Raw genomic sequence first — 23,120 nt, 5'->3', positions numbered from 1 at the left:
ATAAATTCAGTCATTCATGTTTAGCATTCTGCTTTTGCAGTTGAGCACAAGCTTTTCAAGACTTAATTCAAATGATTTCAGACATAACTTTAGCCATTCTTGTTCAGAATTTTGCTTTAGCAGTTCAGCGCAAGCATTTTAAGACTTCATTCAGCCACTTTCAGACAAACCTTCAGTCATTAATGTTCCACATTCTGCATTAGCAGTTGAGCGCAAGCTTTTCAAGACTTTTTCAACCATTTTCAGACATATCTTCGGTCATTCAGGTTCAGCTTTCGTTACATTAGCAGTTCAGCGCAAGCTGCTTCAGCATTCTGCATTCACAGCGCAATTTCTTCAGAAATTGCTTTTCTAGTTTCATATGGTATTATGTGTTTGTGTTCTCAGAAACCTTTGAAACGTATAATCGTTTACAGCGGAGGAACAAAAAAAACCCAACAAAAAACAGGTAACATTTTGTGTTTAAAATCTTTATTTACCACAGAAAATGGTGAAAAAGTTCCTGGAAAAATATCTTTACAGAAAAGGTTAGTCTACACACACCAGTCAAGAAAATAAACGTGGTGTACGACCTTAAGACACTGGCAAAGAGATCTGCTATTAAACTCACGCATTTGTAAGACATTAATCTAAAATCAGACAGCTTCATAAGACCTGGTAAGTGGTGCTGAAATCAACCTAACATTGGTGACTTAACAATATACGGATGAAAATAAGACCGAGTACACACACTACACTGAAAATCATCCTTTCATAGAGCTGGAGATGATTTATCCAGCTCCTACATTACAAAATGCAAACTAAACATTCACATTGAGGAAGAGATGTAAGATTATATTTACATTACAAAAATATCATTCACCACTTTAACAAACCGTCATTAAAATTCTAAGTATGGCTTTCAAAGAAATGAAATGATCTGATTCATCTGACTGGTTGTATTGTCCAACTGTTTTTGCGGTTGTGTTGTTCGGTTGTATTTTCTGGTTGTATTGTCTGATTGTATTGGGTGGCTGGCTTGTCTTGTTGTGATGTTTGATTGTGTTGTACAGGAGTGCTGTCCAGGATGAACTGTGCGTTTGTATTGTCTGGTGTGTTATATGACTGTATTGTCTAGTTGTGTTGTCCAGTTGTTTTTTCTGTCTGTGCTGTCCAGTTGGGTTGTCTGGTTTGGTTGTCCAGTTGGGTTGTCTGGTTTGGTTGTCCAGTTGGGTTGTCTGGTTTGGTTGTCTGGTTGGGTTGTCCAGTTGGGTTGTCTGGTTGGGTTGTCTGGTTTGGTTGTCCAGTTGGGTTGTCTGGTTGGGTTGTCTGGTTTGGTTGTCCAGTTGGGTTGTCTGGTTGGGTTGTCTTGTTTGGTTTTCCAGTTGGGTTTTCTGGTTTGGTTGTCTGGTTGGGTTGTCCAGTTGGGTTGTCTGGTTGGGTTGTCTGGTTTGGTTGTCCAGTTGGGTTGTCTGGTTGGGTTGTCTGGTTTGGTTGTCCAGTTGGGTTGTCTGGTTGGGTTGTCTGGTTGGGTTGTCTTGTTTGGTTGTCTTGTTTGGTTGTCCTGTTGGGTTGGTTGTCCAGTTGGGTTGTCTGGTTGGGTTGTTTGGTTTGGTTGTCCAGTTGGGTTGTCTGGTTGGGTTGTCTAGTTTGGTTGTCCAGCTGGGATGCCTGGTTGTATTGTCTGCTTGGGTTGTCTGGTTGGGTTGTCTGGTTGGGTTGTCTTGTTTGGTTGTCCTGTTGGGTTGGTTGTCCAGTTGGGTTGTCTGGTTGGGTTGTCTGGTTTGGTTGTCCAGTTGGGTTGTCTGGTTGGGTTGTCTGGTTTGGTTGTCCAGCTGGGATGCCTGGTTGTATTGTCTGCTTGGGTTGTTTGGTTGTCTGATCATATTGCCTGGTTGTATTTTCTTATTGTCTGGACAGTTGAAGGCTCTGTGTCCAGTCAGATCCGGTGAAATAAGATGAGCCTGATGAAAACAGGGAAGACAAGAACATATGATCAATAGGCCTGTGTATTTTTGATGAAAGTCAGACTGTTGTTCTGTTTTTTTTTGTTGCTCTGGGATTTAAACCAACATTGGGTTTAGTAAAATGAAGCCTATGCTTGTAGTGCTAAAAGTTGCTGTTCATGGAGAATCGTCATGAGGCTGGCTGCGGAAAGACCAGAAACCACTTACACACCGAGACAAACAAAACAGGCCTCACAGCATTAAAAACGTATTTACAGCCTGGTTCAAAAACAGCTTGGGTCAGAAACATTTAACATTCTGTTGACACAGTGAACAAGGAGTGGATTTTTCTTACTAATTCCAGCTACAGTTGAGTGGCCGCAGTCGGTCCAGACTGACATAAAGAGCTCAATCCTGTCTGTAAGTATCTTTCTTTTGAAATCCATCAGGTTTCTGTGACTGACTTACCGAGCGCTGTGTGAGCGGGCTGTGATGGTGGTGCTTAGACTCTGCTGTGACGCTTGGATCGTCGAGCCGGTGTCGTCTCCTCACTCTTCCTCTTACGGATGCTCCTCCTCTGAGCTGGCTGCGGACTCTGTTCTTCAGACTCTGACTCGTCTCTTTTGCCCCTCCCACTATGGCGTCTTGGAGTGATGATGACTGAAGGAACTACCCTCCCTCTCAAACGCCTGTTTCCAATCACCACAGGCTCCTCATCCTCCGATTCATCCTGATCATCTTCATCTAACACCAAATGGTATTCCTGGTCTTCTTCTCCACTGCTTTTATTCTCTTTCCCTGATGGTTCATCCTCAGAGGACACAGCTGTCTGGTCTTTGTCTTCCTCTGTTTTCACTTCCTCCTCTTCCTCTGTGTCAGTGGTTGCCTGGGATGAAGGCTCGTCTTCTTCTCTGTAATCCACTTTTGCCCTGTTTCGTCTGGATCTTCGTTTTGGAGATTTGTTCCCTGTCTTCTTCTCAGTCTCTCCTCTTGTCCGGAGACTTCTGCCCTTCACGACTGAAGGGTCCCCTGTTAGATCTTGGTCCCCCTCTGACAGATGCTCCTCTTGGGCTTCTTCTGGATGGTCTACCTTTGTGTCCTCTGTTAGACCAGCTGCTTCCTCACATGCAGACTCTCCATCTTGCTCTGGAGAGGTTGTTTCCTCAGGCAGATCCTGTGTGTTTTGCTCTTTGTCTCCGTCCTGGTTTGCCTCTTCTTGCTGCTCTGTGTCCATCACTTCCTGAACTTTCTGTCTCCTGGACCGTCTTGTTGCTCTTGTTGTTAAAGCTGGAGCTTCTTCACTATCCTCTTTGGATTCAATGGGTGCCTCTTGGCCTACAGGGGCACTGTCAGAGTCTGCCTCTGCAGGTTCTTCTATGGCCTTGCTTTCCTCTTCCTGCTGTGAGTCGGCTTCCTCAGCTGCAGCTGCTGAAATCTCAGCTGTGTCTGTGCCAGTTTCCTGTTCTGCTGCTGCGCTGTGGTCTTGGTCTTCAGGTAACGCTCGCTCTTCACCTCCTGCAGCAGATTCTCCTTCAACCACTCTCTCCACTGGTTCTTCCTCAGTATCCATCTTGTCCTCCTGATCCTCTTCCTCCTCAGCTGGAGCAGTTTCCTCTTCTTCCTCTGGCTGACCCTTTGTGTGAACTCTTTTTGATTTGCGTCTTGGAGGAGCAGGAGCAGACCGTCTCCCCTTCCTCAAGACTCTAGTTTCAGGTTCCTCAGTATCATCCTGCCCCTGCTGTTGCTGCCCATCCTGCTGTTCCTGGTTGTTGGCTTTGGTCTGTTGGATTTTTGCTTTTTTGCCTCGTGGGGAGACCCCTTCTTCTTTCCCACCACTTCTTGTGACTCTAGTTGTAACTGCAGGCTGCTGCTCTTCTTCATCGAGAGCTGGTTCAACACTGGGTGTGTCTTCAGGACTTGTTTCCTCCTGTCCTTGGTCTTGGATGGCAGGGGGTTCCTCTGCAGGGGTCTCTTGCTCCTTCTGGGACTCCTCTGCTGCAGCTTCCTCTTTGTTCTCCTCCTCCTTTCTTTCCTCTGCTTCTGCTGCAGCTTCTACTTCCCCACTCTCATCGTCTGGCTTTGGGGCATTTTCTTCTTGGTGGAAATCATTTTCTTCTGTTTCCTCATCCCTGATGTTTCCTTCCTTATCACATTTTGTTTCCTCCACAGAGGGTTCCTCCTCCTTCTCTTCCTCTGTCTCGTTCTGGGTTTTGGCTCGTTTGGATTTGCGTGTGGCTGTTACAGCAGACTGTCTTCCCTTTCTCTTGGCTCTGGTTTCTGTAGCTGGCTCTTCTTCTTGTGTGCTAACCTCTTCAGCGGCCTCTTCCTCTGGTTCATGGTCTTGTCCTTTGGTGGTTTTCCTTGGTGAAGTCCTCACAGTCTTTTGTCCACTTCTGAGAACTCTTGTTTCAACAGTTGGCGGCTCTTCTTCAGATATCTGTTCCTCCTCTTCAGCCGGTTTCTCCTCTGTACTGACTCCAGTCTCTGGAGTCAACATCGCTTCTTCCTCAGCAGCTTCTACTTTTTCACTCTCAGCCTCTGGTTCTCTGTTTTGCTGTTCCTTAGCCTCTGGTTTTCTGTTTTCCTGTTCCTCAGCCTCTGAAACTCTGTTTTCCTGTTCCTCAGCCTCTGAAACTCTGTTTTCCTGTTCCTCAGCCTCTGAAACTCTGTTTTCCTGTTCCTCAGCAGCTGCAGTTTCCCCTTTGTCCTCTTTGTCCTTACTGTCCTTTGTTTCTGCAGCTGCCAAGTCCTCACCCTTTTCTTCTGGCTTTGGAGCATCTTCTTCTTCTTCTTGATGGTCATCTGTTTCTTTTACTTCCTCTGCATTTATTTTTTCAGCTGCAGAGGGTTCCTCCTCCTTCTCTTCCTCTGTCTCGTTCTGGGTTTTGGCTCGTTTGGATTTGCGTGTAGCTGTTACAGCAGACTGTCTTCCCTTTCTCTTGGCTCTGGTTTCTGTAGCTGGCTCTTCTTCTTGTGTGCCAACATCTTCAGCGGCCTCTTCCTCTGGTTCATGGTCTTGTCCTTTGGTGGTTTTCCTTGGTGAAGTCCTCACAGTCTTTTGTCCACTTCTGAGAACTCTTGTTTCAACAGTTGGCGGCTCTTCTTCAGATATCTGTTCCTCCTCTGCAGCCTTTGGATCCTCTGTACTGACCTCAGTCTCTGGAGTTAACATCTCTTCTTCTTCAGCAGCTTCTACTTTTTCAGTCTCAGCCTCTGGGTCTTGGATTTGATCTTTCTCTACAGCTGCAGGTTCCTCTTTGTTCTCCTCCTCCTTTCTTTCCTCTGCTTCTGCTGCAGCTTCTACTTCCCCACTCTCATCATCTGGCTTTGTGGCATTTTCTTCTTGGTGGGAATCTTTTTCCTCTGTTTCCTCATCCCTGATGTTTCCTTCCTCATCACATTTTGTTTCCTCCACAGAGGGTTCCTCTTCCTTCTCTTCCTCTGTCTCGTTCTGGGTTTTGGCTCGTTTGGATTTGCGTGTAGCTGTTACAGTGGACTGTCTTCCCTTTCTCTTGGCTCTGGTTTCTGTAGCTGGCTCTTCTTCCTGTGTACTAACCTCTTCAGTGGCCTCTTCCTCTGGCTCATGGTCTTGTCCTTGGGTGGTTTTCCTCGGTGAAGTCCTCACAGTCTTTTGTCCACTTCTGAGAACTCTCGTTTCAACAGTTGGTGGCTCCTCTTCAGGTATCTGGTCCTCTGTACTGACCCCAGTCTCTGGAGTTAAAATCTCTTCTACTTTTTCACTCTCTGCCTCTGGTTCAGCTGCAGTTTCTTCTTTGTTCTCCTCCTCCTTACTGTCCTCTGTTTCCGCAGCCTCTCCCTGTGCTACCGTGACATCCTGTGCATCGCCTTCTTCGGCCTGGATGTCCTCCTCTTGGGCCTGAATTCCCTGTTCTTCAGCCTGGATGTCTTCTTTGGCCTGGGTGTCCTCTTTTTGGGCCTCAATGTCCTCTTTTTCAGCCTGGATTTCCTCCTCTTGGGCCTGGGTGTCCTCCTCTTCTGCCTGTGTTCTGGCCTTTTTGGGTTTTGGTCTAGGTGAAGCAGGGGCAGACCTTCTTCCCTTTCTTAAAACTCTGGTCTCCCCAGCTGGTCCATGGTCCACTGGGGCTGTGACTCCAGTTGAGGAGAGCGGAGTCTTTGCTCCACCCCTCAGGACCCTTGTGTGGATAACTGGACCTTCTTCTTCTTCTTGGGCCTGGTTTTCTGTCCCAGCCTCAGCCTTGGAGACTAGTTCTTCCTCTGGGAGCACTTCTGGAGCACTGGCTTCAGCTCCATCAGCTGGTCCCTCCTCTGAAGTCTCTGTTTGTGGGACAGCATCCTCTGGTCTGTCTAGGTCTGGTTCTGGCTCTACTTGTTGACTTGCACCTTCATCATCAGGTCTCTCATCTTCAGCTTGTTTGTCTCCCTTTGCTTTTTCCACCTCTGCCTTAGACTCCTCTCCACCCTCCTCTTCCTCAGTCTGCTTAGGTCTTCTTTTTGGTGTCTTTTGTTGTGTGACAGAGACAGACTTTCTGCCCCCCCTTAGAACTCGGACCTGAACTTCAGGCTCCTCTTCATCCTCTTCTACATCTTTTTTCTCTTGCCTTCTTGTGTGTTTGCGTCTTGGAGTGGTCCTGACTGCTGCCTGTTGTCCTCTCTGTGTTCTGGTCACTATGGTTTTTTCCTCCTCTTCTTCACTTTGGGCATCTTCTTCTTCAGCTGTCTTCTCCCCTTCTGTTCCTGCTTCCTCTGCATTCTCCTGATTCTCATCCTGTCCCTCTTCCACGGCCTGTGGCTCAGTCTGTTCCTCTTCCCCAGGGGGTCCTTGTACCTCTTTCTCCTGTCCCCCTTCCACAGCCTCTGGCTCAGTGTGTTCCTCTTCCCCAGGGGGTCCTTGGACCTTGTCATCCTGTCCCCCTTCCAAGGCCTCTAGCTCTGTCTGCTTCTCTTCTGCAGGGGGTCTTTGGACCTTGTCCTCCTGTCCCACTTCCATGGCCTCTGGCTCAGTCTGCTCCTCTTCCACAAGGGGTCCTTGGGTGTTCTCTGGTGTCCTGGCTTCTTCTTCTTGGTGGTCAGTCCCCTGCTCCTCTCCTCCTGCAGCTGAAGCTCCCTCCTCTTCCACAGCCACAGTTCCACCCAGAACTCCACGGTGGGTTTTCTTTAGGTCCACCAAAACCACTCTCACACTCTGGAGCCCAGGGAGCTGGGGTACTGTGACATCGCTCTGTTGCTCCTTCTCTGGAGGTGGGGTGAGTGAAACTGCAGCAGGTGTAGTTTCAGGTGTATCGGTCTCTGTGTCTTGTTCTGTGGTCCCAGCTGTGGTATCTGCCTTCTCACTTTTTTCTTCTGCTGGTGCTGCAGGGGCTAGCTCCTCCACCTTTTCCTGAGAGTGGACTTCTTCCCCTAAGGTCTGTCCCTCCACAGGACCTTGTCCAGCTGCCTCAGTAATCTCGGTCTCGTCCTGGTATAGGGCTTTTGTGACCGAGTCCTCTGCAACTGGACCCTCTTCCTCTGTGTGTGTTTCTGGTTCTGCCTGTTGTGTTTCATCTTTTCCAGAGAGTCCCTTGTCTGTAGCTGCCTCCTCTGCTCCCTTCTCCTCCTCCTCCTGCTCCTCCTCTTTCTGACGCTGCTTTGGGGTTTTTCTTGGTGGACCCTTCTGTACATGGTAAGACTTCCTGCCCCCCCTGAGAACTCTGACCTGAAGTTCTGGTTCTTCCTCAGTGTCCTGTTTCTCCTCTTCATGGTTTTTCTTCCTGGCAGCTGATTTGTGTCTGGGTGAAGCTCTGACTGCTGACTTTCTTCCTCTCCTGGTTTTTATGACAGCAGCCTCCTCCTCCTCTTCAGAGACAGTTCGGGTCTTACCTTCTTTAGCTGTCTCTTCAGGGACTTCTTGTGTGGTGACTGCATCCTCTGCTGTCTCCTCTACCCCCTCTTCCTCCCCTCCCATGTCCTCCTGCTCAGCTGTTTCAGCAGGTTCAGGCCCTTCTCCTGTAGTTTCTTCTCTTGTCTCCTCTCCTTCTTCAGGAGCCTCTGTCTCTTTTTCCCTTCTCTCCTCTCCTTCTTCAGGAGCCTCTGTCTCTTTTTCCCTTGTCTTCTCTCCTTCTTCAGGAGCCTCTGTCTCTTTTTCCCTTGTCTCCTCTCCTTCTTCAGGAGCCTCTGTCTCTTTTTCCCTTGTCTCCTCTCCTTCTTCAGGAGCCTCTGTCTCTTCTGCTCTCGTCTCTTCTCCTTCTTCAGGGGCCTCCACTTGGGCGTCTTGGGATGTCTCGGGTCCTGCTGGGGTTTTCTGGTCCACCACGTCACCTTCTTCCTGTGCCACAGCCTGGGGTTTCTCTCCGTCTCCTTCTCCCTCCACACGTCCCTCAGTCTCTGAAGCAGCTACTTCTTCAGGCTCTTCTCCCGCTTCCTTCTCTTCTGTCTTTTCCTCACCTACCTCCTCAGCTGCCTCTTGTGCTGCCACCTCCTCCTTCTCCTCTTCCTCTTGGACCTGTCTGGAAGGCTTTCTTGGAGTTTTTCTGGGTTTGGCCTTTGGTGTTGCAGTGGTGGATTTCCTCCCATGTCTCAGTGTTCTCGTGGTCATGGCTGGTTCCTCTTCATCTGGGTGTTTTGCCTCTGGTACCGTCTTTGTTCCACTTCTCAGAGCTCTGGTTTCAATCACTGGTTCTTCCTCTTGGTCCAGGTTCAGGACCTCCTCTGCTCCGGCTGAGGCATCTGCTCCCTCTGCAGCAGGAATGTCCCTCTCTTCATCAACAGACGTTTTGTCCTCCACAGCAGCCCCCTCTGTGACTGTATCTCCATCTGAGGCCTCCACCTCTCCCTCCACCTCCATGCTCCCTTTTTCTGCTTCATCTGTCTCCTCCTCCGTAATGGCCTCACTGGGTTTCGCCTCCTGCTGCTCCTGCGTCTCCTCTTGGGTTCCTTCACTCTCAGGTTGGCTGCTTGCTTGAATGGTCTTTCTTCCACTTCTCAGAACTCTGGTCACCACAGCCGGGGCCTCCTGTGCTCCACCTGTTTCTTCCTCCAGGGTGTCAGATTCCTTCTTCTCCGCCTCAGAGTCGTCTTCTTGAGGCTCCTCCTCTTGGACGACCTCTGACCCTGCAGATGCATCAACCGATTCTTCGTCAACGGCTTCCTTGTTGCCTCCTTCCTCCTCTGGTGACGTTACCTCTGCTGCTGCTGCTTTTAGCTCCACCCCTTCCTTTTCCTCAACAGCACCTCCATCAGCGCCTCCATCAGCTGGGGTTTCTTCTCCCTCTTTTTCACCCAGATCCTCGCAGGTTGCTCTGGCGTCCATCAGGTCGGCATGGACCTCCTGGGGCAGGGAGGTGTCAGAGCCTGAGTCCTTCTCCTGATGCTCTTCAGTGGCAGGTGCAGCGACCTGATCCAGAGCCTCATCAGGAACAGCTGTTTCAGGGGTAGGCTCCTCCCCTTCCTCTGTTTCCTCAACAGAGACGTCCTCTGCCCCTCCCTGGGCCACCTCCTTATCCTCAGAGGGAGATGTAACGTCTTCTGCTGCCTCCTCTTCCTTTGGACTCTCTTCAGATTTGTCCTCCTCTTCTTCCTCGTCCCGTTCCTCCCTCACATCCTCTTTTTCGGTGGCGTCTCCTGTCCCCAGGTCAGGTTTCTCTGCAGTGTCTTCCAGCCCATCCCCCTCTTGGTCTGTCAGGATCTGGTCTTCATGCTGTTTGTCTCCTACAGCATCCTGATTTAAGGAGGAGGTCTGGTCTGGTTCTTCTCCATCAGTCACAGCTGACTCCTCAGAGCTTTCCTGGACCCTGGTTTTTAGTTCTCTGTGGACTCTCTGGCTGTGGCGTGTGGATTTGGGAGTCGGGGTGCTCTGAACAGTCCTTCCTCTCAGAACCCTAAGTCCCTCCAGGACTGGACTTTCCTCCTTTGGTTTTCTGTGCCTCTGAGATCTCCTCCTGGGGGTTTCATTCTTCACTGTCTCTACAGCCTTCACAGGTGCTCTTCTGGTTTTTACTGCGTCCCCATTCTCTGTGGGGACCTGCTGGGTTTCTTGGTCCTCTGACTTTTCTTCAGTTTCCTCAGTTTGAGTCTCTTCCTCCTCATGCTCTTCTCTAACCTCTTCTGTAACCTCTTCAGAGGTGATGACCACAGCAGTGTCCTCACACTCCTTTTCTGCTTCCTCAATTTCTGACGCCACATTCTCCACTACCACCTGAGAGTCTTTGGAGGAGTTCAGATCCTCTAGACCTTCAGCCTCTGCTTGAGACTCCTCAGTCCCAGGAGCTGATGAAACTGTGTCCAGGTCCTGTGTGGCCTGCTCCTTTGTCATCACAGGTACCTCCCCCTCCTCCTCCTCCTCCTCAGCTTCTTTCTCTTCCTCTTGAGAGGCCGTACAGACTGCATCCTCTCCTTCCTCCTCTTCAGGAGTCACACTGACCTCATCCTGACGGGAGAGGGACAGAGTGTGTTAAAACATTGCTCTACTCCCAGGTTAGACACACACACACACCCACACACACACACACACACACACACACACACACACACACACACACACACACACACACACACACACACACACACACACCTCGGTCTGCACCAGCTCAGAAACAGCCTGCTCTTCTGTCTCCTGTTGCACAGAAAAATGCTCCTCTCTCTGCGTTTCTGCCTCGATATCTTCGATCCTGGAGGGTGCGAAGAAGAACTAGATTAAATTCTTGTTTTTCAGAGTGTATATAACAATGATCATTATCATAACAAAATACTGAACCATGTGATGACATTTAACCCTTCAAACCCCAGGCCTTCTGGCTAATACAGCTGTCCTTTCAAAGCAGGAAGCTGCATCAGGTTTTAGGTGGAACTGGACTTGAAGGATGTTCCTCTAAGGTGGAGTGTGTGATATTTTTATCATGAGGGGCCATCATCTTTCGACAGCACTTAAGGAGGAATGTGATGTATCCTGTACAGTCTAGATAATACCTCTGTGCTCAGTGACACCCCACAGGCCTGAGGTCTGGACCACTATGGGGCCCCCTACATGTGACGACTGCTTGGTGGTGATTTTCCTTTGAATGTGTTCTTGGGGTTTTGGGTTTTGGACATTGCACTGTGTGTTTTCTGTGTTCTTTTCACTTTTTGTGGCATGTTCTTCCCTCTGCGGGACCTTTTCTTTCTCTTCACATGTTTCAGACTTCAGCCTGGTTTTTATGTATTTCTGTCTTCTCCTTCAAAAGCTCCGTTTCCATCAAGTGGTTCAGTCCAGTTCGTTTCAGTACGGCACATATTTTGTGGTGTTTCCATTGACTAATCCTGGGACTGATCCCTAAATTACAGATTCCATACCATCCTACTTTTTGGGACCCTTCCATAGGGGTGCCAGAAATATTGATCTAACCCTTGAAGGTGGAACTAGAAACACTGCAGTCCATTGATTGGTGGAAAACATTGTCACTTGGTTGTTCTTTGTAACAAAGAGCCACATGCCAATCACAAAGAGGACGAATTGCTAAATGTCTTCCATCATTGCTTCTTTGTTTACTCTTTGTTTGCGTCACATTTTTCTTCTTCGTTGGATTTATTAGCGAGGTACACTGTGTCGCTGCTATGCCATCACGTTATTGACATAGCTGGCACAGCTATCTGCATCCAGCGTACATGCTGCCTACTGAGAAGGGCACAATTGGCTGTGGAAACGCTAAATGGATCAAGTTTTACTGATCCACACCAGACCACTTGGTGGAAACAGGGTTTTTTTGTCCTGATGGGGCCTGTTTTGACCTTTGCAGGTCACACGTATGAAATCTGACATTTGAACACAGAGCTGATCTCAGGTGTCTCTGGAGTGAAGGAGCCCGGCTCATACTGACCTGATCACTCTCTCAGACCTCTTGTCTTTGATCCGTTCTGTCATCTTTATTGATCTGGATCCACTGTTTCGACCCCGGACTACAACAGGGATGTCTTCATCTATAACTGGGACCAGGATTAGAGATTACAGGGTTAATTATACAATGGCACACAGTGTCCAGTTGGTACAGCCTGAATGTGAAAGAATGAGACGCTCACCTTTGTTTGCTTTCAGTACGGTCACTTCCTCCTGAAAGTTCAAAGACAACATCTTTCTGTTAAAGCTTTCAGCAAAAGCCTCTCAGAAAAAAGGCATCAGGATTATACTATGTCATAACAGTGTAATAATAATGTAACAACAGTGTAATAATAGTGTATAGTGTACCACTATTTCAACTGTGCACTCCATTGACTCAGCTTCCTTCATCCCTGAGGTTATGGCCTCCATCACCACGTCGGTCTGCGTCACCTCAGTGATCACAGACTCCTCAGTGAAGGACAGGTTCTTTGACACTGCTGAGACACAGATAAAGACTTCTCATCATCATCATCATTTTATCCTGCTTCAACTCCAAGTTCTGAGACTCTTAAAAGGTCCCAGGTGATCTACATAGGAGCCTCTGCTCTTTTTTACCACTCAGGTCCATGGTCTGGATCTTGGTGGCTATCTTGGTCCTCTGTGAGGGACCTCCTATGCTCTCTACCTCCCACAGCAGGTCTGCATCCCCCGGGTACAGATCAAGGTACTTCTTACAAACTGAGGACAGAGAGGTTGAGTTTGACTGTCAGGAAGAAGATTCACATAGACCAGTGAGGTGTGGAGGCTGCAGGGGGTCCCTGTTTACCTTTGTACATGGATTTGGTGAGGGGGTACCTCAACCCCAGACAGTCCTCTTTGAAACTGAACACAAAGTCCTCCAGCATCTGCAGCCCAAACCCTTTCCCACGCTGATCCTTTCGGACAAATATGGAGTCCATTACGGGGAGCAGATAGCTTCTGGTGCTGAAGGAGTTACACAGGCTGCCTGCAAGAGACACAATCAGGAGGACTCTAAAAACCTGTCTCATGTGGACTCAAACAGGTCTGCTGTGGACAACATCACATTTTTAAGTCTGAAATGAGTGCAGATGAGTCAGGGACATGTTTTGGAGTCGTCTCTCAGAGAGACTGCGTCACTTACCGGCTGGTTTGACGGAGTAGAAGCCCACAGCCTCCCCATTGTTCCAGAGGATCTTGGCGTGGTCTGTCTCTCCGTGACAGAGGAAGGGGAGCTCCTCTGAGCCCATCTCTTTGGCTCTGTAGACCACTCGATTCAGGACGTACAAAACGATCCTCTCTCCTAAGGTCACCACCTGAGACACACAGAGGGAGGGGCTCTGAGATGATGTTGAGGTGACTGAAGGTCCGTCCCAATAAAGCTTCTGTTTGACTGAATCAGGATGTTATCAGAGATAGACTCCCTATAGTGCTGTCTGTGACAGACTACAGACACCACAGACATCCCTCTTTGAGGCCTCTCCTCACTGTGAGTGTAAACAACTGGGTCTTGGTTTTGTCTTTGTTAAAGAGAGGGAACCTGTTTGTGAATATCTAAAAACAGAACAAAAACCAAACTTCAAGAAATATGTTAACTAGATCTGACCTTCCTGCAGCAGGTTAACTGTCTGCAACATCTGGGACTTCAGGTATATCTTGTTTTGTCACTGACAGGCTCAGATCATGGTGAGAGGTCTGCTCAGAGCAGGATGTTGTTCTTCCAATGAGGATAAACACATTCAGATCCATCAAAAACCTGCTCTGACCTCTGAAGCTCCCGCTCGAGCAGTGTCAGCTGTTTTCAGGAGGTCATCCACTGTCCACCATCGGTCCAGGAGAAACAGGGCCACTGCGTTCATCAGATCAGAGCGAGGGAAGAGGGCCAGGACCTTCTCTTTGTCACTGGATCCATACAGAGGAACAAAACCCACACTGGAAATGTCTATGGAAACCTAGAGGCAGACAGACCGATTACCAGACAGACAGACAGACAGACATACAGACACACAGAAAGACACAGAAACAAACAGACAGACAGGGAGACAGGGAAAGGATCAGAGGGGCTTCAACAGATCCTTCTCATTTAAAGACACAAAAATAAAACACACTTGGGGCATCCAATGCAAGAGCTTTACCCCCTTTGATACGTTGTCAGATGAGTGAGTGAAAGAGTAACTCCACAAATTTCTCTAACATGATCAGTGGCAACATCAGAGTCCAAGATTCAACTGTAGAACAAAAAGATGTATCATTAACTGAAAGAGTCGATCAGTATCTTGTGAGGACTTAATAAGCTCTGTAACCTGTGAGGAGTCGATCAGTAGGCTGTGTAACCAGTGAGGAGTCGACCAGTAACCTGTGTAACCTGTGAGGAGTCAATCAGTAGGCTGTGTGACCTGTGATGGGTCGATCTGTGGGCTGTGTAACCTGTGAGGAGTCGATCAGTAGGCTGTGTAACCAGTGAGGAGTCGATCAGTAACCTGTGTAACCAGTGAGGAGTCGATCAGTAGGCTGTGTAACCTGTGAGGAGTCGATCAGTAGGCTGTGTAACCAGTGAGGAGTCGATCAGTAGGCTGTGTAACCAGTGAGGAGTCGATCAGTAGGCTGTGTGACCTGTGAGGAGTCGATCAGTAACCTGTGTAACCTGTGATGGGTTGATCAGTAGGCTGTGTAACCAGTGAGGAGTCGATCAGTAGGCTGTGTAACCTGTGAGGAGTCGATCAGTAACCTGTGTAACCTGTCAGGAGTCGATCAGTAACCTGTGTAACCTGTGAGGAGTCGATCAGTAGGCTGTGTAACCTGTGAGGGGTCCTTTGTAAAACGTGTGAATAAGAGAGGAGAGCTCACTGCCCCTTGGGGTACCTTTGTCTAAATGTAGAGAGTGTACCATTTCACTGACTTGTTGTGACCTGTCAGTCAAGAGAGAGTAAAACCGTTTGATAATGACAGGGTTAACCTTTAAACTGAGGAGCTTCCCAGCAAACAGGTGAGGTCTGACAGTGTCCAAAGCCGAGCTAATGTCTACAAATAAAACTCCGTCATAAGCCTTTGAAGATGCTTGTGTATAGGATGAGACACACTGAGAACTACACCCTCTGAACCAAGACCCTTCCCACACACAAACTCCAGAGGGTGGAGGAGAGGAGGTATTACAGGTTTAATCATGTTGACAATGACCCTCTAAAGCTTTCCAGATTAGCACAAGTTAGTGAAAGTTAGTAAATCCTGAGTGACAGCAAGATCAAAAATTGGTATCTGGTTTACCACCCCTGGCTAAATGGAATATACCACTTCCTACTGGAATATTCCAATTTTTGAACAAGTTCTATAAGTGGTGTACCACTTGTTTTACACTGGTATAATCTGTCTTCTGAGTCTTGTAGTTTGTTTTATTGCCTTAATTGTCTTTTCTTGTACATTGTGTGTGTGTGTGTGTGTGTGTGTGTGTGTGTGTGTGTGTGTGTGTGTGTGTGTTACCTGTGTAGAGTCAGACAGTGTGAGGCGTTCAGGTGAATCAGGGTTGCTGTATAGGAGGTGGTTCACGTATTTCTGGGCCGACCGTTCCAGCTCTGCATGGCTGACATCAGCCAGCAGATCCACTGGGAACTCCATCCCTGCACAAACAAGCAAATTAAACACAAATAAATAAAGAAACCTTCAAACTAAAATAAAGAACCAAAAAAAACAAGTAAACAAAGAGAAATGTAGGCAGAGACAGCGACAGACACTATCCTCTGTTCGACATTTGATCTCAACTTGCTGGTTGAACCTCAGAATAATAAGACGTTCCACACAGAAACTTGCTCCTCTTTATCTTTCATGAACTTTGAACCAGAGTCCACCTCTGGTAGACTTCAGGCTGCTTCTACAAGCCCACCTCTGTCTCTGGTCTCCCCCAGTGTAACAAGCAGTGCTCTAGTTCCCTGAGGAAAAGGTTCTCAGTTTAGTTCCTGTGCAGGTAAACTTGACCTTCTCGCCTGATTTAATCCCTCTGTCACGACCAATCCCAGCTAATCCCTGCCATCTCCTGTGAGACCAATGAACTGTTCCATGAATGGAGTTTAGACTGCCAGAGACAGGAGCTGGACCAAAGTGTGGATCAACAGGGACCACTGAGGAACACCTGGAGCTGCTGTGGCCAACATGTCAATCCATCGCTTAGTGTTCAGATGAACTCCGACTTCTATTATAAAACTACGGGAGCGGTCACACTGGCCATCCAAGCTAGGCTGGATTCCAGCATGAATTGGACCTGGTGGCCCATCACAGGGCTAACATTCAGGGTCAGACTGAGTCCTTCACACCTTATATCTCCTATGATTGATGCACGACACACTGTCACGTCCTGACGATAACACCCTTCAGTCCTGTGGCGTATGTAGGCGCAGTGTGCGATCTCTGCACGGGTGGAGTGCGAGCGCAGTAAGGCCTGTTGATTATTACAAGAAAAGTTCTGTTGGTGTCCAGCAGGGGGAGACCGTGGGGATCCAGCCTGAAGAAACTTCTAACCTCAGATAACTCCACAACATCAGTCCACAGCTCAACAACACATTTCACACACTTTCTTCTGATAGGCATCCAATAAAGCATGGAGATTGATTCCAGCAGGACCGGTTTTCTCAGAGACTAACCCAGAGGGAACGTCTGTGTCTACACATGCATGCTGGTAAACAGGAAAACAGCCTGCAGGGACATCCTCATCAATACCAGAGCAGAGCCGCCACAGCTCATATTTAACCCCCTGTTAGACAGAGAACAGGTTTCAGGGCTGTGTGAAGACCTGGATCTGAACTGTCAGTCTTCACAGACCTGCTTATTTCAAACAGAGCTCTGAAGTTTTCACGTGCAGCTCTTGGTGCAGTTGGAGGGTTAGGCCTTCCTGGTATCACTTTAATGAATCTCTCTTCCTGGGTCATGATCAGTTTAAAGATCTCAGTTCTTTCCATGATACTCTAGTAATGTCACACATGTTCAGAAACGCCCTCTGGGGGACGAGAAGGGGCCCACACTGTTACACACTATAGTCCTATTTCAACCAAGTGGTCCGGTTTAGATCAGAACAGTTTGGTACGGGTTGGATCAGTAAATCCTGATCCTGTTTGCGTTTCCACAGTCAACTGTGCCCTTCTTGGTAGAAGTGTGAACTGGATGTTGTGACCCCACCAGCTACATTGTAGCATGGCGCCATAGCAAAGCAACACAGTGTACCCTCCCTGAAGAAAAGTGAAGAAGACAAACGCGAGACAGTTTTGTTTGGACAGCGCGTCACTGTTCGTGACGTCATTTTCCAAACAAACAGGAAGTGGACAGGAGATTTAAACATGGCAGGGTTGTGTGTTGTTCTTTATTACCGCTGTCACATGGGAAGTGGTGATTTTTTCCACCAATCAACTGACTGCAGTTTTTCTAGCTCCACCTTATGGGGCTGGATTAGTATGTCTGGCACCCTAACAGTAACCTGACATGCCAGATGAACAGTTTCATATATCCGCCACAGAAATATTTCACAAGTCCATCTGGGTAGCAGCTCTTCCGATTTATTTTCAGAGGCAGGACTTTAAAAAAAATCCACAGCTGGTGATTCGACGACTGTTCTGATTAACACACTCACCACGGACCAATCCGTGACGTAGCTTATGTGAGCCGATGCTTCTAAGAAACAATTGATGAAACAATAGATGAACAACTACTGAACCACGAGAAAGAGCTGTGAAAAAGGCGTTAGACGACAGCTTCCGTTTTTATAAATTTAACTTAAGAATCGTAGGAATTCTGACAAGTACGAAAGTCTGCTGACGTCACGTCTGCTCCCACAGCTCCCGCCTCTCTTGCCTGATTGGGCCGGTCAGAATTCAGTGGAGTGAATTTGTTGGACCTGCAGGAGTTCAGAAACTGAATCAGGCAGGTTCATCTGCTCTGCAAGGTTACCCTAACAGAGGGTCACAAAATAATTGGAAGTTACAGAACAGTAATTTAGGGATCCGTCCTGGTTTTAGTCAAAGGAAATGCCAAAAACTGTGCATTATACTGAGACAAACTGACTGAACCACTTGGTGAAAACAGGGCTCACGTGAACATCACAGACCACAGCTCCCAGCTTCCTGTTCAGAAACTTTTAAAACTGTACTTAGTCTCAGATTCACTGTAAACAATAAGATCCACAGAGGCCTCACCCTGCCATCCTTTAACAAACACCCCACAGCGGAGACGGCGTAACAAACAGGGACTTCATACAACAACAGAAACAGCACAGGCCAGAGGGCAAAGGGACACGCACACAGAGTCACACACTGTCAGTGACCATCAGCAGCAGGGCAGAAAGTGTGCTGAATCTTTTGTGAGTGAGTGAGGAGAGGATCATCAGGGCTGGCATCAAATGTGTGTGTGTGTGTGTGTGTGTGTGTGTGTGTGTGTGTGTGTGTGTGTGTGTGTGTGTGTGTGTGTGTGTGTGTGTGTGTGTGTGTGTGTGTGTGCGTGTGTTCACGAGCACACGTTGGGCCTGACTGAGGCCTGCCTCGGGGGAGGGGAGTAGTGAGCATACCGAGCATACATCCACAAACCACACACACCATTCACCGTGTCACAAACACTGCTCTACTTTCAGCAGCTGGTTGCACACACACAATCAGTGTTAGTGATGAACAGCTCAGTGTTTTCTCCACGGCTGGACACTCCACCATACACTCCCAAACATAAACACTCCTCAACACACTCTGTAATTTACAACTGCAGTGGAAACTTTAAACTGGGTTTAACTGATCTGTTATTACTGAATGATATTCATGTGAGATTTTCAACAGGACAGAGCTCCACAAGAAAAGTTACACAAGGTGTGTCTCAGATCTCCAGAGTTTCATCCTTCCTTCCTCCACTTGCGTCTTAGCCCCACCCACCAGAGATGATGGAGAGGTGACGGGAACAAAGAGAGGAGAGAGGATGGAGGAGATTCATTTTTAGAGCAATGAGACGTCCTTTCCTCTGAAGCGTCACATGAAGCGATGTGTTTCATTGATGACAGCATCAGCTGATCACCTCTGGATAATCTGTCAGTCAGCTCTAACAGCTGTTTGTGCGTCTGCACATGTGCGCTGTAATAACTCTGATCAAATAGAAACAGTAACAAAGCTCTGTCTGTACTTAACTGCTAAAATGCCTGATTATTAAATTATTTATGAATTATTTAGCTCTATCTAGAGCATATCTGATGGTGAACTCTGAAATTTAATATAACATGGTTTATTGTGTCTCGGGAAGATATCATTTATTAGATGTCAGTGAAAGTAGAAATCCTGTTCCTCTTCACTAACCTCATGAATAAAACTTTAGGAACTCCAAAGGAAATGGAACAAGTGTTTCATTCTGACAGACTTTTCTCTCTGACTTTAATTATCTCCACAAAGAAAAAGGGAATCAACAGGAATGAGAGAAATAGCCCATCGCAAATGAATATGATTTTTCTGTCTATTTTATCTAACAATATGAATTATTTCATTGGATGATGAATCTGATTCAAGCAAATATAAGCTGGGTATTGATCCTCTGTTTTATTGATTTGATGACGGTTGTGTTTGTGTTCTTCAAACTCACTTCAAACCCTTTTTTAATTCCAGCTTTATGACCTGATTCTGAACCTTTCTCAGTGCCTGTTTTCAGCTCGTCTTTTCTCTCATTAAACACTGTTGATGTGAAGTTTCATGTAGAGAAATCTAAGCCGCCGCAGTGTCCATTTAGTGAGTGATATCCCATGTGGGGGCACTGAGGCGTTACCTCGATCATCACTCTTCCAATCAGTCTCTTCCCTCTTCTCTCCTCTCTCCTCCGAGCACAATTATTGCTTCAATATGGTGACTCAGAAAGTACTTCCTGTGCCGTGGAGGAGAGAGGAGACTGCAGTTTATCACGTTCCTCTAGCAGTGAGTCAGTCCCTATTGAGCTCCATGTTAAAACAAACTGCAGTTCTCTGAGTGTCCACTAGAGTCTGTCCCTTTGGCGCTCATTTGTACGTTGCTAGGCGCTGCCCTCTCTTCTTTGTCCGTGAAAATTAGCTGTTAGCAGCCTGTAGCATGTCAATGCTAACTAGTGTAAGGCTTGATAATTTCCCTCAAGGTGAGGAGGAGGAGGTGAGGATGACGTGCTGGTTCTCGGGTGTGAGCTGGGAGGTGACGACGTGGACCTGTCCTTCCATCCATCGTTGTTGGGAACGTGGGATCTATCTCCGGTGTTTGTTGTTTTCTTAAATGCTGCGGTGACTCCTGAATTTCCCCTCGGGGATAAATAAAGTATTTTCTATTCTATTTGTCTCTTTATGATGAGGCTGATTTTAGAAACAGCAGCTCACTTATTTGCAGCACATTAAGGGGCCATTTACACAACAAAAGTTTTAGGTTTAAAAGCAAAAGAAGTGTTGTGTTTCGTTTTGTAGCCAACCTAAAATGCAAACTTTTGAAAACAGCCTCCAGAGTAGAATTTTTCTGAAACACTGAAGTCACTGTCGCCATGTTAACAGTTTTCATTGGAAACACTGACATCATGCTCCGCTTAACACGGACGGTCCAACAGTTGTTGTGTAACATTGCGTAACATTGTTACAATCGTTTTGGTCTACTATGTTGAGCTTGTGCTGCTTAATCTGTTGGATCTGCTGACTGTCTTTAACAAAATGAGCATCTGTTGCTCCACTTCTGCTCTTCAGTGGAGATCTCCCAAAAGACGCTTCTGGACGAGACAGTTATAGCACCAACTACAGGCCTGGCATGCTTACTGCAGCATATTCAGTCTGTCAGTGTTTCCATGTAAACGCAGATTTTTTTTTTTCACTGTGCTTTTGAGTTTTCAGGTGAAAGGTTTCCGTTTAAATGGGGCCTGATGGTTAAAGGTATAACTGAATAAGGGGCGTGGCCTCTTTGACTGACAGACTTGAGCTGAAGCTGTTAACCAGGTGGCCAGCTCCACCTCTCTGTGTCCAGATTAGCAGGAGGTTATTAGGGTCAGTGTTCCCAGCATGGGGACGTCCATCTTTGGCCTTCAGGAGGAGCTGAGTCAGCCGTGGAGCTTTCTCTCTCTGTCATGTGAAAGGTGTGAAGCTGCGGCGTAGCCGGCACTCTCTGACGGACCCTCAGTTTTCACCTCAGGGTGGATGTTTCAGGTGAACTGAGGAGCAGATGATCCATCAGTGTCTGTCCACATGAGCTCCATGAAGACCCCGCTGACCCCGCAGAGAGCTCGTCTGTGCAGGAAGAGAGGGGGGAGGGGGGACGCTCTGCTCTCTTACATCACAGGATCCCTTTTAAAGGGGCATTCTGAAAGTTTCAGGCCCTTTGTGAGTAACACAGCTTCAGTCATGTGGTGTTTATTCCAAACAAACTGATCAGTCTGCCCACTTTGAGGTCTTCTTTTTGTCCCTGACAGGCTCAGGTAGTTACTCTAAGAGTTTGAGCGCCTTACAGAGAGAGGGAGAGCTGTTTGTTAGAGAGGAGGAGGGTTTACAACCACAAACACAGGTTACATCACTCCACACACTACACACTACACACTTAACACACTCTGAGGAAAGACTTAGCCTTCATGACTGAGTAAGGAGCAGACACTCTGCAGGTACAGATCTTTATACAGGTGAGAATGAGGACAGAGAGAGGGTTAGTTAAGGGACAGAAAGAGGGACAGAGAGCCCCAGCAGCTGGACTCTGGCTGCAGGAACACGGTGTTCTGGTCAGAGGCAAAGGGCATTTTGAACATGTTTCCTTTTTTTAACCCAAAACACTGAAGAAGATGGTTCCAGAGCCCAATGAACCCACAGCTCAAACTCCAACACAGCCCATCAGAGACAGAGAGACAGGGAGCGCAGAGCGGCAAACAGCAGCGCTGAGTGCGCACTTTGTCTCCGTTCAGCGCACAAACCGAGCGACACAAAGAGCTCAGCCTGACCGAGAGAAACCGCGCTAACCTAAAGAATTCCACAGCCACTGGAGGTGGGAAAGGGGCTGGGTGGGTGGGTGTGTTTGAATGACTGGGGGTGGGGGTGTGAGTGAGAGCGCGGGCATGGGTGGGTGTGTGCTCTCCTGCCGCCGCGCTGCGAGATGAAGAGTTAAAGAGTGAAAATAACTTTCTATCAAACACTGAGGAGTCCCCTCCGTGGGTCTCAGATGAGTCCCCACCGTGGGTCTCTGATGGGTGAGGGTCTCCCCTCTGTGGGCCGGTCCTGTCTCTCTGTGAGAAGAAGTGACAGAAACCCCAGTGCTCACTGAAAGCCGCGCTCTGTGCGTCAGAAGAGTCCCAGAGCCTGGACAAAGTGCCAGAAAAGTTCGGATAAAAGCTCCAGGAGCGCGTTCTGTGGACACACACTGCAGCACCGTCACACACACTCCCTCAGACACACACTCACACTCTCAGGTTGAGTCCACAGAGAGCAGAGAGTGAAGCAGCAGCAGCTCCTCTCCATTCAGAACATTTTGTTCCAGATAAAAACAAGTTTGCAGCGCGCACCCCGCGGCCCTCTGCGTGTTGGAGCGCTGACTCTGAGCTGGCTGTGAGTGTGTGGGAGTGAGTGTGTGTGTGATCACACACTCACAGTCAGAGCTGCACTCTCTACTTTTAATGCTGCCTGCTTTTCACTCCAGCAGATGCCGCGGCCGCCCTCAATTCTGCCTCCAAGTCCGGAGTAAAGGCGCACAAAGAGACACACAACGACCGGACCGCGTGCACGGACACACACTCTGAACACACTCTCTAAAAACACACACTCAGAGCTGAGCTACAGGAAAGTGCAGAAACTCACCTCTGCTCTGCACACGACGCTTCTTCTCCTCCGAAAAACTCTCCTATGTTTTTAAATTCCGTGAACACGCGTTGAGTTTATTGTTGGTAGGTGCGACGCTCCGCGCATGCGCAGACCATGCCACCAATCCTGGTGAGCTCTCTTATGTAACCGAGTATAATCCAATCTCACCCGCGATAACCCGTAAAGCACTCTGCCTCAGTTGGAGCTCCATCCCTCCGAGAGCCGACACCTGGAAATAAAACCACTTCTAGCGGCATGCTTCCACCGTCACGGAATACAAAGACACACATCCTCAGACTTAGAGCTCCACAGCAGAAAGAGTCACAGCAGACCCGGAGTATTCAAACTATTAGCAATAGCATTTCCTCACACTAACAGATTTAATCTGAAATCATTGAGTGTGAACCCTTCACCTGATTGGATCAACCAGCTGTCCCACAATAGAAACCACACTTTAAAGAACAATGAAGTCTTCAGCCTGTGCATACTTACTAATGTAATCCTGAGATCTACTTAATCACATGCATTATTAAGATACAGTTGAAGTGACTATATTTTTAAAAATTATTTTATTCATCACTTTCTGTTGGGA

General features: G+C 47.8%; 1 protein-coding gene across 4 annotated transcripts; it reads right to left on the bottom strand.

Annotated features, from left to right (window-relative positions):
- Window positions 1-1,804: 1,804 nt before the first annotated feature.
- On the bottom strand, window positions 1,805-22,665 carry LOC141790005 (uncharacterized). Of its 4 annotated transcripts, XM_074669634.1 has the most exons (13): window positions 22,526-22,665; window positions 15,229-15,365; window positions 13,518-13,703; window positions 12,896-13,067; window positions 12,560-12,739; window positions 12,349-12,471; window positions 12,100-12,248; window positions 11,934-11,964; window positions 11,735-11,840; window positions 10,453-10,549; window positions 4,612-10,308; window positions 2,394-4,551; window positions 1,805-1,943 (listed from the first exon to the last, which is right to left on the bottom strand). In XM_074669634.1, exons 2-12 carry the CDS (start codon window positions 15,361-15,363, stop codon window positions 2,428-2,430), a joined length of 9,000 nt encoding a protein of 2,999 aa, XP_074525735.1. In that variant the 5' UTR covers window positions 15,364-15,365; window positions 22,526-22,665; the 3' UTR covers window positions 1,805-1,943; window positions 2,394-2,427. The 4 variants fall into 4 exon arrangements, with proteins under 4 accessions (XP_074525735.1, XP_074525731.1, XP_074525732.1 ...); XM_074669630.1 differs by having other exon boundaries at window positions 2,394-10,308; XM_074669631.1 differs by having other exon boundaries at window positions 2,394-10,308; window positions 12,100-12,230.
- Window positions 22,666-23,120: the final 455 nt, after the last annotated feature.

The sequence above is a fragment of the Halichoeres trimaculatus genome, unplaced genomic scaffold (genome assembly GCF_033239565.1).
Source record: "Halichoeres trimaculatus isolate MK-OKI-2021-1 unplaced genomic scaffold, fHalTri1.1 fHalTri1_scaffold_5, whole genome shotgun sequence".
Taxonomy (NCBI): domain Eukaryota; kingdom Metazoa; phylum Chordata; class Actinopteri; order Labriformes; family Labridae; genus Halichoeres; species Halichoeres trimaculatus.
This window is presented reverse-complemented; position numbering and strand designations above follow the sequence as displayed.